The sequence below is a fragment of the Belonocnema kinseyi genome, chromosome 8 (genome assembly GCF_010883055.1).
Source record: "Belonocnema kinseyi isolate 2016_QV_RU_SX_M_011 chromosome 8, B_treatae_v1, whole genome shotgun sequence".
NCBI classification, from domain to species: Eukaryota; Metazoa; Arthropoda; class Insecta; order Hymenoptera; family Cynipidae; genus Belonocnema; species Belonocnema kinseyi.
In genome coordinates this window covers 60,706,018-60,718,072 of record NC_046664.1, presented here as the reverse complement: position 1 = coordinate 60,718,072, position 12,055 = coordinate 60,706,018, and the positions used below count along the sequence as shown (strand labels likewise).

General features: G+C 29.3%; 1 protein-coding gene across 6 annotated transcripts in view; it reads right to left on the bottom strand.

Annotated features, from left to right (window-relative positions):
• Positions 1–212: 212 nt before the first annotated feature.
• The window catches only part of LOC117178997 (mitochondrial pyruvate carrier 1-like), a 14,903-nt gene continuing 3,060 nt past the window's right edge, over positions 213–12,055 (bottom strand). Inside the window, exons 1-5 of one of the 6 annotated variants that reach the window (XM_033370604.1) lie at positions 2,435–2,650; positions 1,674–1,722; positions 1,405–1,498; positions 1,217–1,317; positions 214–1,110 (exon numbers count right to left, since the gene is read on the bottom strand). In XM_033370604.1, the coding sequence (XP_033226495.1) occupies positions 950–1,110; positions 1,217–1,317; positions 1,405–1,463 (321 nt within the window). In that variant the 5' untranslated portion in view covers positions 1,464–1,498; positions 1,674–1,722; positions 2,435–2,650 and the 3' untranslated portion in view covers positions 214–949. Of the gene's footprint in view, positions 1,111–1,216; positions 1,318–1,404; positions 1,499–1,673; positions 1,723–2,434; positions 2,651–12,055 lie in introns of those variants that run through there. The other 5 variants (XM_033370605.1, XM_033370607.1, XM_033370603.1 and 2 more) reach the window with 5 other exon arrangements.

Sequence of the window (12,055 nt, the reverse complement as noted above, 5' to 3'; positions counted from 1 at the left end):
CTGAAAATACTTTTGATTCTGACAGAATTGAGAGTTTTTATCTTTGAAAAGTAAATATTATTACTGAACTGATTTAGATTTTAAATTTTGTTATAATCTCGAGCTTTGCGGGATGATTTAGGAAACCCTGATTAATTATTATTTTTATCTCTTATAATTTTCATTATATTTTGACTGTTTATTTACCAATTTTACGAGTGGTGATGATTTTATTGACTATTTAAACTATAATCTGAATATTGTAAATGAATCTCGTGCAACATAAAACTAGATTTTTAGAACCAATAAAATAATATTTTGTACAGAAGAGGTAAAATAGAGTAGTATTATTACATAAATAATAATGAGTCATTTCTGACTAAAATAATAAATAAAAACAAAGTCTTTTGATCAATCTACTGAAACATTGTATAGCATATGTGAGAGTCTTTTTTAAACCACTGAAAAAATACGCGAAACTCAAAAATTTTCCTCCCTATTTCGTACATACGATAGTTTTTACAAGAAATGCATTATTTCAGACCCTTTATATAATTTATTGTTAATGATAGTCATTTATAGCTCTGAGTTGTCCAATCTGTCAACGCGATACACTGATCGCTTGTTAATTTTCATTATTTAACTCTGATGACACTCTTTACGCCCTAGGGCGTGAAAAGCACCCGTTTCTCCCTAGAGACTGAAAAGTAGAATTTATGGCTAGCTTCATAGGCTACGAAAAGGGTAGAAATCGTGCATGGGCTATGAAAATTATTTTAAATTCCCCATCAGGTTTCAGTGACAATAGCAATTTGTGATACAAGCATGGGAAGGGGAACTTTTGGTACACGTATTACAAAAACAATTAATTTGAAGTACCAAAAAAATGAGACAAACACGTTACAATAAAAATAAGAATCATTCACGCGATGAAATTTTTTCCTAACTATGAGTACTTAATTCTTATTTCTTAAATATTTTTATTTTTCAATGTTCTTTGATACTGCAAAAATCGATATCCTTGAGTAAGTTGCGCTCCAAAGTTTACTACATGGCATGAAAAGAGCAATAGATTCCTGGGGTTAACTTTCACTGCAAACCTCATAAATACCAGTGAGTAAAGTGAAAGTGCTGGAATTTAAGAATAATTATGTGAATAATTAAATTTTTACATTCAAATATTATTAAAAAATTTAAAACTTGATTTTAGTTTTCAAATAATGTGATTGAGGCTCACCTAGAGTCATATTTCCACTTATATATTTTGGTTCTCTTTGGATATCGCTTATTGTAGAAATTGGAATCATCCAATTGAATACTGGTCCCCAAAAGTGGGTGCTAAAGTAAAATTTTTTAAATTAATATCTAGAACATTATTACTCATTAGAATAAAGTTATCTTCAATAGCTTTAAGCTAATGCTGACCTCATGAGATAATCTCTCATCTCTTTATTGGCGATTAGTTGTCTCACTTTGCTAGCCATTATCACGTGATCAATTCAGTTTTAAATTCTAGAAACTGAAAATAATTAATGTGGTGAAAATAATAATAATTTGAAAAATGCAGCCTGATAATATATTTTAAAAAAAGTACTGACATAAAAATGCCAGCGCACTGCATACTATTTTAAACAAATTCTAGTCTACCGCAAGAGTGATAATAAATTTGACTGCCGAATGATCATTTATCTCACCTCTGATGAAACATCTTCATGACCTCTCACATAAGATTATTTTCTTGTGCTTTCACGCAAATAATAAACGAATCAAATGATTATTTATTCACAGACAAAAAAAAACATTTTTTCTAAATAAATAATATTAAAAATATTAAAATATTAAAATATTAAATATTAAATATAAAAAAGAAAATTTGATGCACGGAAAATTTCACTATTAATTTTATTGTTCCCAATTGATGAATTTTGAATTGCAAATCCCAAAAAATTGAATAATCTTCATGAATTTTCATATAGCATATTATTTTACTTGTACTTTTACATAAATAATAAAGGAAGCAAATAAATGATTGATTTATGCACGAATTAATCACTTTGCTCTAGATAATTTTCAAGATATTATTTTCTTAATACAATCAGAAAAAAGAAATCTAGATTCAAAGAAAAGTTTTTGGAATATCAGAAAAATATGAATTGGCTTCAAGTCAAAGAAATGTTTTGCTGATTCAAAGAAATTTCATTCGACGAAATGATACAAAGAAATGATTTTCGGTGTCAATGAAAATTTTTCTTTTATTTAAAATGACTTTCTTCATTTTGCTGTTAGTTTTGGTTGAATGAAAAAAGATGACTTAAAGAAACAGTTTCTTTAATTTAAGAAAAAAAATTTCTGAGCGTGCTTAAATTTTCAAATTTAGATATGGATTTTCAAAGAATATTTTTTTAATACTTTATATTTTTCTTATCTTTAATATTTAATAAAACAATTGACAAACCTCCTTACAGGAAAGCTACTTAATGCGTTCTTGATGCTAATTATAATAAATAACAAATTTTATATTTGGTCCATTCCTTACACGTCTGCACTTATCGAGATTTGAAAGCAAACTGAGAATATATATGAACCAGATTTTCTAGTCTGTTCAAATCTTAATATCAATTAAATCGACATCTCTTGGCCCAAACACTCACTGATTAAGGCACGACTGGCAATGCACGTTTATTCAATATGTTAGAAAATATTCATACGTATTTGAAAAAATTTAATGGTCATTTATCGTCTTTATATGTCCTGATGCAAGATAATCTAGTCATTTCGCAATTAATCATTCTGTGTATTATCCGTGCATTACAAAAGTGTATATAAAATTTTTTAAGAAGTCTGTATTATCATCGGAGAACAACAGTGAGCTACTTTTTAAATTGCTAATTTTTTAATTATTGTTAATTAAACTTTAGTTGTTAAATTGCGTCATGCGTCCTTAGAAAACCGAAACAACTCAATAGCTAAAAATGAAAATTTTTTTTTCCAATAAAAAATTGTATTTTCAAATACCGTACAAAGTTTAGAAAACATCTGCTTTGAGTAAAAAAAATCTTCTCCCTCCATTTTCTCTGAACCTAAGAAGGGGCCATCAATAAATAACGTGAAAAATTTGTTGCCAATTTTACCCTCTCCCTCGTGTAACAGTCGTAACAAAATGGTTTGCCCCCTCCCGCTAATCGGAAATAATTTTTATAAATGTTTTCAGCTAGGTCTTATTGAATACAATTTAGATACATACTATCAAAAACACCTTAATTTTTATTTTTTATGTAAGGAAATATATATTACGTACGTATACAATTAAATTAGTTTGCAGAGAATAAATAAATGCTGTTATTTTTTTTCATAATTTAAGAGTTTTTAATTTCAAAACTACAAAATGGAATACATTTTTATTCGTAACAGTTAAACATTGAAAAATTTCTAAGAAATTTTAAATCTTAAAAAATAAAACATACAAAAAATATTTTTACTCACATACCAACATTAAAAATGGACGTATCTTCAATTATTGCAAGTTAAAAAAATTAAAGAATTTTCCATTCTAAACATGCAAAAATGAATCAAAATAATTAAACATTATAATTCATTGATTCTTCAATTTAAAATCTTAAAAATGAAAAAATTTTGATGAAAAATCTTCAAAATTTTTATTATTGAAAAAAATATATTCAAAATTACGTACCTTCAAAATATTATTTAAAAAATTGAATAATTGTTTCCAAATAAAGAAAGATTTATAATTCCCTACATTTTCAAATCTTCCTTTTTTACATATTTCGATATAGTTCTACCTCAGTTTAAGTCTTAAAAAAAACGACTTATTTTTTATGACTTTTATGGCTTTTTGATTAATGAAGTTTAAGAAAAATGGTTTATTCTGTTTATATGAGAAAAACTGTTTTGAGATTTAAAATAAAACAAAAAGGTATGTAGTATTTTTGTTCGCATCTTTGAGATACATCGATTAACCTATTGTTGAACCTTTTATGACCTTCCAGTAAAGATTTATCGAGCTTTCAAAAAATTTGTATATTCTGTTTATACGAGAAAAACTTTATTCATATTAGAAATACTACAGTACTGTATCTGACATTATTGTTCGCGTCTTCGAGACTCGTCGAATGCCCTATTGATGAACTTTATATGATTTCTTATCATCTATCAATAGTACCAATAGTGTTAATCTACCTTAACTGACACAACTCCATTTTATTACGCAAATGGCACAACGGGTGTTTTTCACCCCACGTGTTCAAACATGTTCCGCGCAGCCAATATTGAATATTTTTTCACAACAAAATTATGTAATGCAGTTTAGGATATTAAAAAAATGGGATCGGTTTTATAGTAATTAGTTTAATTTAAGTTAGTTCAAAAAATTTCGAAAAATACGACGATAAGTGAGTTTTTTTACTTGAAACTTTATCACTCACGTAATTTTTAATATTTTTACCTAAAAAATTAGGGTTACACTCTTGAGATACTATGCTTTAAAAAAATTATTGCATTATTGATGCTTTCAAAAAAGGTATTTATTTTGAAAAATGAAAACTTGACTCAGAATTAAGAAAAACAGAAATTTACCAGAAAGACACATTTTAGGATTGATTAGGAGTTTCTGATTTTACGTATCTAACTAAAATTATAATTGGCAAGAAAAATTGGTTTTCTAAACCATTTTTACAGAGAATGCTTAATTTTGAGATAAAGTGTAAAAAAGATTTATTTTACTTGAACAAAATTTATTATTGGATTTTTAAAACCCTTATTTAATTTAAACGAAAAAGTTGCTTTGTTTAAACAAGAGACTTCTTTAAACTGACTGGACATTTTTTTTGAACGACATAAATAGTGATAAACGGAAAATTCCTTTGAATCAAGCAATCATTTGTTTGATCTTTTATGACATTTTTTCAAAGATCATAAATATTTTAACCTAAATCGAAAACTGTGATTTAAACTTCTGAGAAATTACAGCCACCAAGTGGAACTAAAATTTTTTCTATTTATGTTTCAAGAAGGTTCTCGAAGCACGTATAGCTTTGTGGATTACATTCACAATAAGATAATCGCGCTTCGAGCTCGATAATTTATGTCCAACAGAAATATTTCACACAAATAATTTATAAATCTTGTCAAAATCTACTAAAAATAACACTTTAACTTACGGATATCTTAAAAACAAAAATGCATATTTTTGAAAATGGTTTAACTTTTTGAATTTTTGTCTACTGAAAAAATTTCATGAGAATAGTTTCGAAATACATACATTTTAGATCTAGTAGAAATTTGTATTGATATTTCTTAACCTATTCAGAATTTTCTCTTCCTTTTTTTAAAATTTTCAAAATGTTGAGAAGCATATAACATTTCACATTTTTATTGAAATTAAAAATGTCGTTAGGATAATGTGCAAGCTTTAACTTTTTGAATTCTGGTATAATCAAAAAATGTAACTGAGTTAATTTCTAAACATGTTTTATATCTAGTTAAAAACTTTAATTAAATTTCCTAATCTATTAGAAAACTTTTTTTTTCTAATTTGCTGAACATTTCCAAAATGTTCAAAAGTATATCGCTTTTCTAATTTTCATCGAAATAAAAAATTTAATTTGGATAATTTGCAAGTCTTCTACCCATATATATGAAATTTTGATCAAAATTTCTAAAGTTATGCAAACCTTTTTTTTCTTTAAATTTTGAAAATACCGTAAATGTTTTAATTTTTGTTGGAAATATCTGGTTAACGAACTTAACCTTCATTTTGGGACCCTTAAGAAGTGTATGAAAGGCTGACTCGATTGGATAAATCCTTCAAAAGTAGCGTGACGACGACATTCAAGTAAACCTATATACAGACATACGGACAGAAATACACACATACAGACATACAGACAGAAAGACAGACACTGACAAAATGTTATGATTTTCGAACTTTGTGAGTGCCAAAACGTAAAGATTTGTTCAAAATCAAAGATCGGAAATTTTAACGATTACATTACACTCTCATGAATGAGAATGTAAAAATATTTTGTTTGATTAAAAAAAAAAAACATTTGTTAAACCCTATATCAAAGGAATAATGTTTTTAATTCAAAAAAACATTTTTCTCAGTCTATAGAGTTAGTAAAAAAATAATATATTAAAATAAATAAATAAGACAAAAATCGGAAAAATGTTGTTTATGGCACATTGGGAATGTCACCCTTCAATTCCTCTTGAGTAAAATCGCCCCTTCTTTGATTATATACCGAATATGAAAAAATGTTCAATTAATTATTTCGCTTAAGTAGTCCCTGTCAGCATGCAGGCGCCTCATCCATTATGTCGCTCTGATAGATTTGCATAAGCGTTTACACGTACAATTTATTCAGCGATCCTTCCATTTTTTACCCCCCACCCTTGTCGTAATTCCACCGCCCTAACGGCACCGTGCTGCTCATAATAAATGCACAGGTTATTATTTCTCGGGTATAATATTGATGGCGCTATGAATGTTGCATGGGGGAGCGGGTACGTGGCTTCAGAGTTGCGGGGGTGGAAACCGTCAAAGTGTTGGGTTGAGTCTCGAGGAAGGGAGCATGCGTCGAAAACGGGGTGGTATTATTGATCTGGAGGGGTGGTCTCTGAACCCTCTGGGTCCGTGCTCGTGTTTCCCCGACTTGGAGCGCTTTACGTGGTCCAGAACTTGTCCTAGGCAAATTTTATCACGGGGTTGCATTTGGGGTGCATTTGACCCGTACCATTTTTCCAGTTTTGAGGGATTCTATTGTCTTTTTTCTAGGACATATTCAACTTTTATTTTCTGAACTAGTAAAAAGAGCGCGCTGCGCACATTTCTTCTACGTTTCTAGTTTTAATGGCGCGATTGTACAAATAAAATATATGCTTTAACTTAAAGTACTTTAAAATATAATTGTAATCATAAATTAAAATAATGATTAAAGTAGCTGAGGCGCCTTTTATATAATTTGATTTTAATTTCAATTTCAATCGGCTTCCAGTACTATGTAACTTGTATTTACGTATAAGATTTTATTCCTGGATTCTGATTCGTTTTAAAGATATTTACAATTCAACATTCGCCAACTTGTTTAGATTTGAATAAATAGATCTATCTTGAAGTTTGGAAATAGAGGATTCTTAAATTTTTATATTTTAAAATGTGATAATTTTGACGGTTTTTAACAAAAAATTTTAATAGTTGTATTTTGAAGATTCATAATTAAGAATTCTGCAATTTTAAAAATGTAGAAATAAAATTTCTTAAATTTTGATTATTTTGAAGATCGAAAGTAAAGTTTTCAGTTCTACTTTTCCCAAATTTTGGAAGTTTGGAATCTTTTTGATCAAAATCACATCTTTTTTAATCGTAAAACATCGTAAATAATCGCAAAAAATCGTCTTATAATTGAGCAGAGTTACAAATGAAAACTCTTCAATTTTAAGGATCTATAAATAACAATTCTTAATTTTTGCATATTTTTTATTGTAAATTTCAAAACTGAAAACTCCTCAATTTGAAAGGTTTACGATTTAAAGTTTTTTCTTTTTGACGAATTATAATTGGAAACTCTTTAATTTTGAAAATTTAATAATAAAAATCCCTCGTATCTCCAAAATTGAAGAAATTTTTAAGGTCAATCATGAAAATTACATCTTTTTTAATTTTAAAACTTAGAACTTGAATAATTTTTTATTGTTAATTTTCCAAATGAAAATCTCTTCAATTTTAAACATTTATTTTTAAAAGTTTTACCGTTTTGAAGCTTAACAATTGAAAATGCTTGAATTTTAAAAATATACAATTTTAAATTATTAATTTTTCAAATATTTATTTTCTAAAGGCATTTAATTCAAAATATCTTTAATAGTTGAATGTTAAAGATTTGCAATTTTTAATTCTCCAATTTCCACAAGTTGCAAATAAAAATTCTTTAGTTCTGAAGATCTAAAATAAATAACTTTTTAATTTTAAATCCTTAAATTGCTTGAATATCCTGAACTCCTGAAAATCTATGAATTCCTTGACTTCTCTGAAATCCGGGTATAATCTGAATTTCTGAAACTATCCGAATTTGCTGAATTCCATGAATTACTTGAATATTTTTGAATTCCGTAAATTCTTGGATTCCGAATATTCTGAATTACCTCAATTCTTTGAAACCCTTGATTTCTCTTCATATTAATGAATCCTTAAATATTCTCAATTTCTTGAATTCTCTTAATTTCTGAAAATTTCTGATTCCTTGAATTCTCTCAAGTCTTTGATTTATCTGAATTTCCTGACATTCTTAAATATTCTGAGATTCCGGCATTCTTTGAATGTTCTGAATTTCTTGAATTTTCTGAATTCTCGTAATCGCTTAAATGCTCGAAAGCCCTGAAATTGTCTAAATTCCTCGAACATCCTAAAGACCTTGATTTCTCTGAATCCTCGTAATTCTTTGAATATCCTGAAAATTTTTAATATTCGAAATTCTCTAAATACCTCAAATATTCTGAATTCTTTTAAATCCCTGAATTCCTACTATCGATGCGAATTCCTCTAAACTCCCTTAATATTCTGAATTTTATGAGTTTCCTGAATGCTTTCAATTATTTTTAAATCCTTGGAATTCAGAGATTTCTCAGAATTTAGGTGATTCTATGAATTCAAGAAATTCAGATAATTAAGAGAGTTCTACGAATTCAGGGAATTCGAAGGAGCTCCAAGAAATGTATGAAATTTAGGAAGTTTAGATAAATTCAAGAAATTTAGGTTACTCGGTGAATTTGTAGAAATTCCGAAGATTTCAAGGAAGTTAAAAAAATCAAAAGGATTTTAAACAATTTAAAAGCATTCCAAGCAATTCAAAAGAATTAAAAAAATACATAGAATGTAAAAAATGCAAAATTACTATTTTGGTACAGATACGTACATATTGATATATTTGCATAAAAATAAAATCATTCCTCTGCATTTTTTAAAATTGAATTATGTTTACAACTTAAAATTGAAATGATATAGTGACCTTGTTGGTTGAACTTCATTTAAGTGGCCGGACGAAAAAACTGGAATGCCCTAGTTTCAAAACTGTGCTTAGACCTAAGTTAAAGAGCAGGTTCATTTTCGCCTCATTTCTTCTGTATAAAAAATGTAATTAATTTTCGTTGATAATTTTATAAAATTATCATTTTTCACTGTATTACTGAGGATGACGGTGATGATAAGGAAGAGCTTTCATATAGACCAAGTAAATTAATGAATAGTAGATTATTAGAATGATTTACATTAAAATTTGTAATTCATAGCACTATCTAGTCTAGAAAGACGTTGAGAAATTCTATTATTCTCTGACGATAATACAAATTCCTTGCAAAATTTGTCTTGTAATATCTTGCATAATAATACGTGTATTTCGGAAAAGGATTCTTCTCTTGATCCCTCTAGTAGCTTAATGGGAAAGCACCCAACAGACAATCGGAAGTTTTGTGGTTCTTTTCCCATCGGAGCGAAAGGCGAAGAGTTTTTTCAACGAAAATTTTAATTTAATCATTTTTAATTCACAACTCCGCCTAGCCTGTAAAGACTTTATAAATTCTGTTATTCTTTGATGATAATAATACAGATTCCTTAAAAAATTTAACTTGTATAATAGTTTGCATAAATTTGCATAATAATGCGTATATTTCTATAAAGCATTCTTTTCTCGATCTCTCTAGTAGCTCAATGGAAAAGCACCCGACCGGCAATCGGAAGTTCCCTGGTTCGATTCTAAGTGGAGCGAAAGGAGATCTTTTTTCAAAACAAATTTTAATTAAGTTTTTTTTTTAATTTATAGCTCCATCTAGTCTGTAAAGAAGTTAAGAAATTCTGTCATTCTATGATGATAATATAGATTCCTTGAATTATTGTGATTAATTCGTTTCCAATTTTGCTTGCTGTTTCTAATTTTTTTAGTCTTTCTTTAGAACCAGGAGTTTTACAAGCCTGTGGAAGGATCCCTGAATATGCATTCCCGCCTTTGCGATCGTTCCCTTCCGAAAGCAAATCCTTAACCCCCAAACCTCCCTAATCCCCCAGGCCACCATTCCAGGCACTCAAGGTTATTGACGCTATTTTGAGCCGAGAATACGATTGAGCCGATATACAGGACAGGGGTCTTGCGATTTCCCGGGAAATGTCGTTTACATTCGCGTTCCCTTTGACGTGCCAGCGTTTATACATCAGGCTGGCCGCAGCTTTTTATCGAGTGCGACTAACGGTCTGGGAAACGGTCATTACTTCCTCCTCGCGGCGATTAATTCTTATGAATGGCGTAGAAAAGAAAATTCTTACAAGCAGTAACAAGCTTCACTTTTTACATCATTTAACATTTAATCTTACATACTTTTTCTCGCGTTTGTACATTGCATGATGCTTGATTCAACATTAGCTATGTAGTCCATAGGCGACTGGTACTTTTACATCGTATTAATTAGTTAAGGCGCGTTTTTTTTGCTTAAACGGTTTATTAAGGTTTCCTGATGAAAATTACAAGTTTTCTAGAAATGTTTACTATGCGTCCCAGAAATTTTTTGTTGGAAAAAAGTCCCAAAAATTGTGTTTGCGTAGACTGACCCACTCCTTTGCACTTAAGAGCAAAATATTTAACAGCACAATTAAACCTGAGGGAATTCTGAGAAAGTTAAAAAAACTCCTATCTTAGACCTTCTTTTACCTCAGGGAATATCGGAAGTGTCCGAAAAACGAATTACTTTGGAACTTTAAACGCGTTTTTCTCGAAACGCACTTTTTTGGAGTGACCGCCACCATTCCAGCCGATCTACTAAGGGCTGATTTCATTTAACTTTTTTTAAATGTTTGGAAAAGATTGGGCTATCGTATGACCCTCGGCCATGATTTTCTATTAGTATTTAATAACAATTTAACACAGTAAGTTTAAAAAAAAGCGGAGGAAAAAACAACAAAAATAAAAAAATAATCTATTTGTTTATTTATCAATATTTATTAATGATTGTCGTACGAAAGCCACTTATGGAATCTTTAAGAATTAATAAGGTTTTTGTGTTTAAGATTATCCGAATTTGAGAAATCATTGCGACTGTTTTTTTCAGATGGCTTCTTCAGATCGCCCATATCTCAGCCGGATGTTAATAAAAAATAACAACATTTTTTTTCGTTACTCAAAGTTATGCCCTACAACACAAAAGCTAAAACCCCAATTCTGAGGTTTGTGTCAGTACTTTGGAAGCATATTATTTAAACAATGGTTAAACAATTTATCGTTTTTTTTACAAAAAAGTGTACTTATAGTGAATTGAAAATGCATTATGCCACTAAAATGTAAATCTTCCAGTATTTCACCGATCATCCCGAATGGAAAGGGTCAAAGTTTCATGCTTAGAACTCGTGACCTATAAGAACTATCATTTTTTCTGTAAGATATGTACAAAACCAGCAAGTTTATTTGTGGCACCACATGCATAGCTTCACCCAAAAGCAAAGTATTTTCAAAAAACTGAACACAAGTAATTTGTCCTGAAAATATGTCAAAAATGGTCAAATTTGTGAGGTCACAACTTATGACCTATTGAGGCGAGGTCATAGCATTTTTTTAATAAATAATATAAATTGCTTCTACTTTAATTAAAATGTGGAACATTTTTTCGTAAGATTATCAGGTTCCCAAGTGCAGACACAGACTTCAGAATTATATTTTTACACCTGTTTTTTTTTAATCCGGCTTCTTAAAAGAATTATACCTCGGCACCCTTTAGAGGTAGGAAGTTTTTTAAATTTTATCAGCATTTCGTCTAATTTAATTTCGCTGTAAACATTTTGCTACAAAATTCAATGGGGGAGGGGGGGGGGAGTGTAAGCATAAACGATTTTTGAAAATTTTTTCAACAATATTTCTGGAACGCACGGTAGTAATTTCTAGAAAATTCGAAATTTTCATTAGGACTCCTTAATAAACCGATTTAGTGGGACGATGGTCGTGGGGGCTAAAGCGTAGGCTTTGGACCCACTCCTTCGGCTTGCGGGTTCGATTCCCGCCTCGCACTCTGGAAGAGTCTCGGT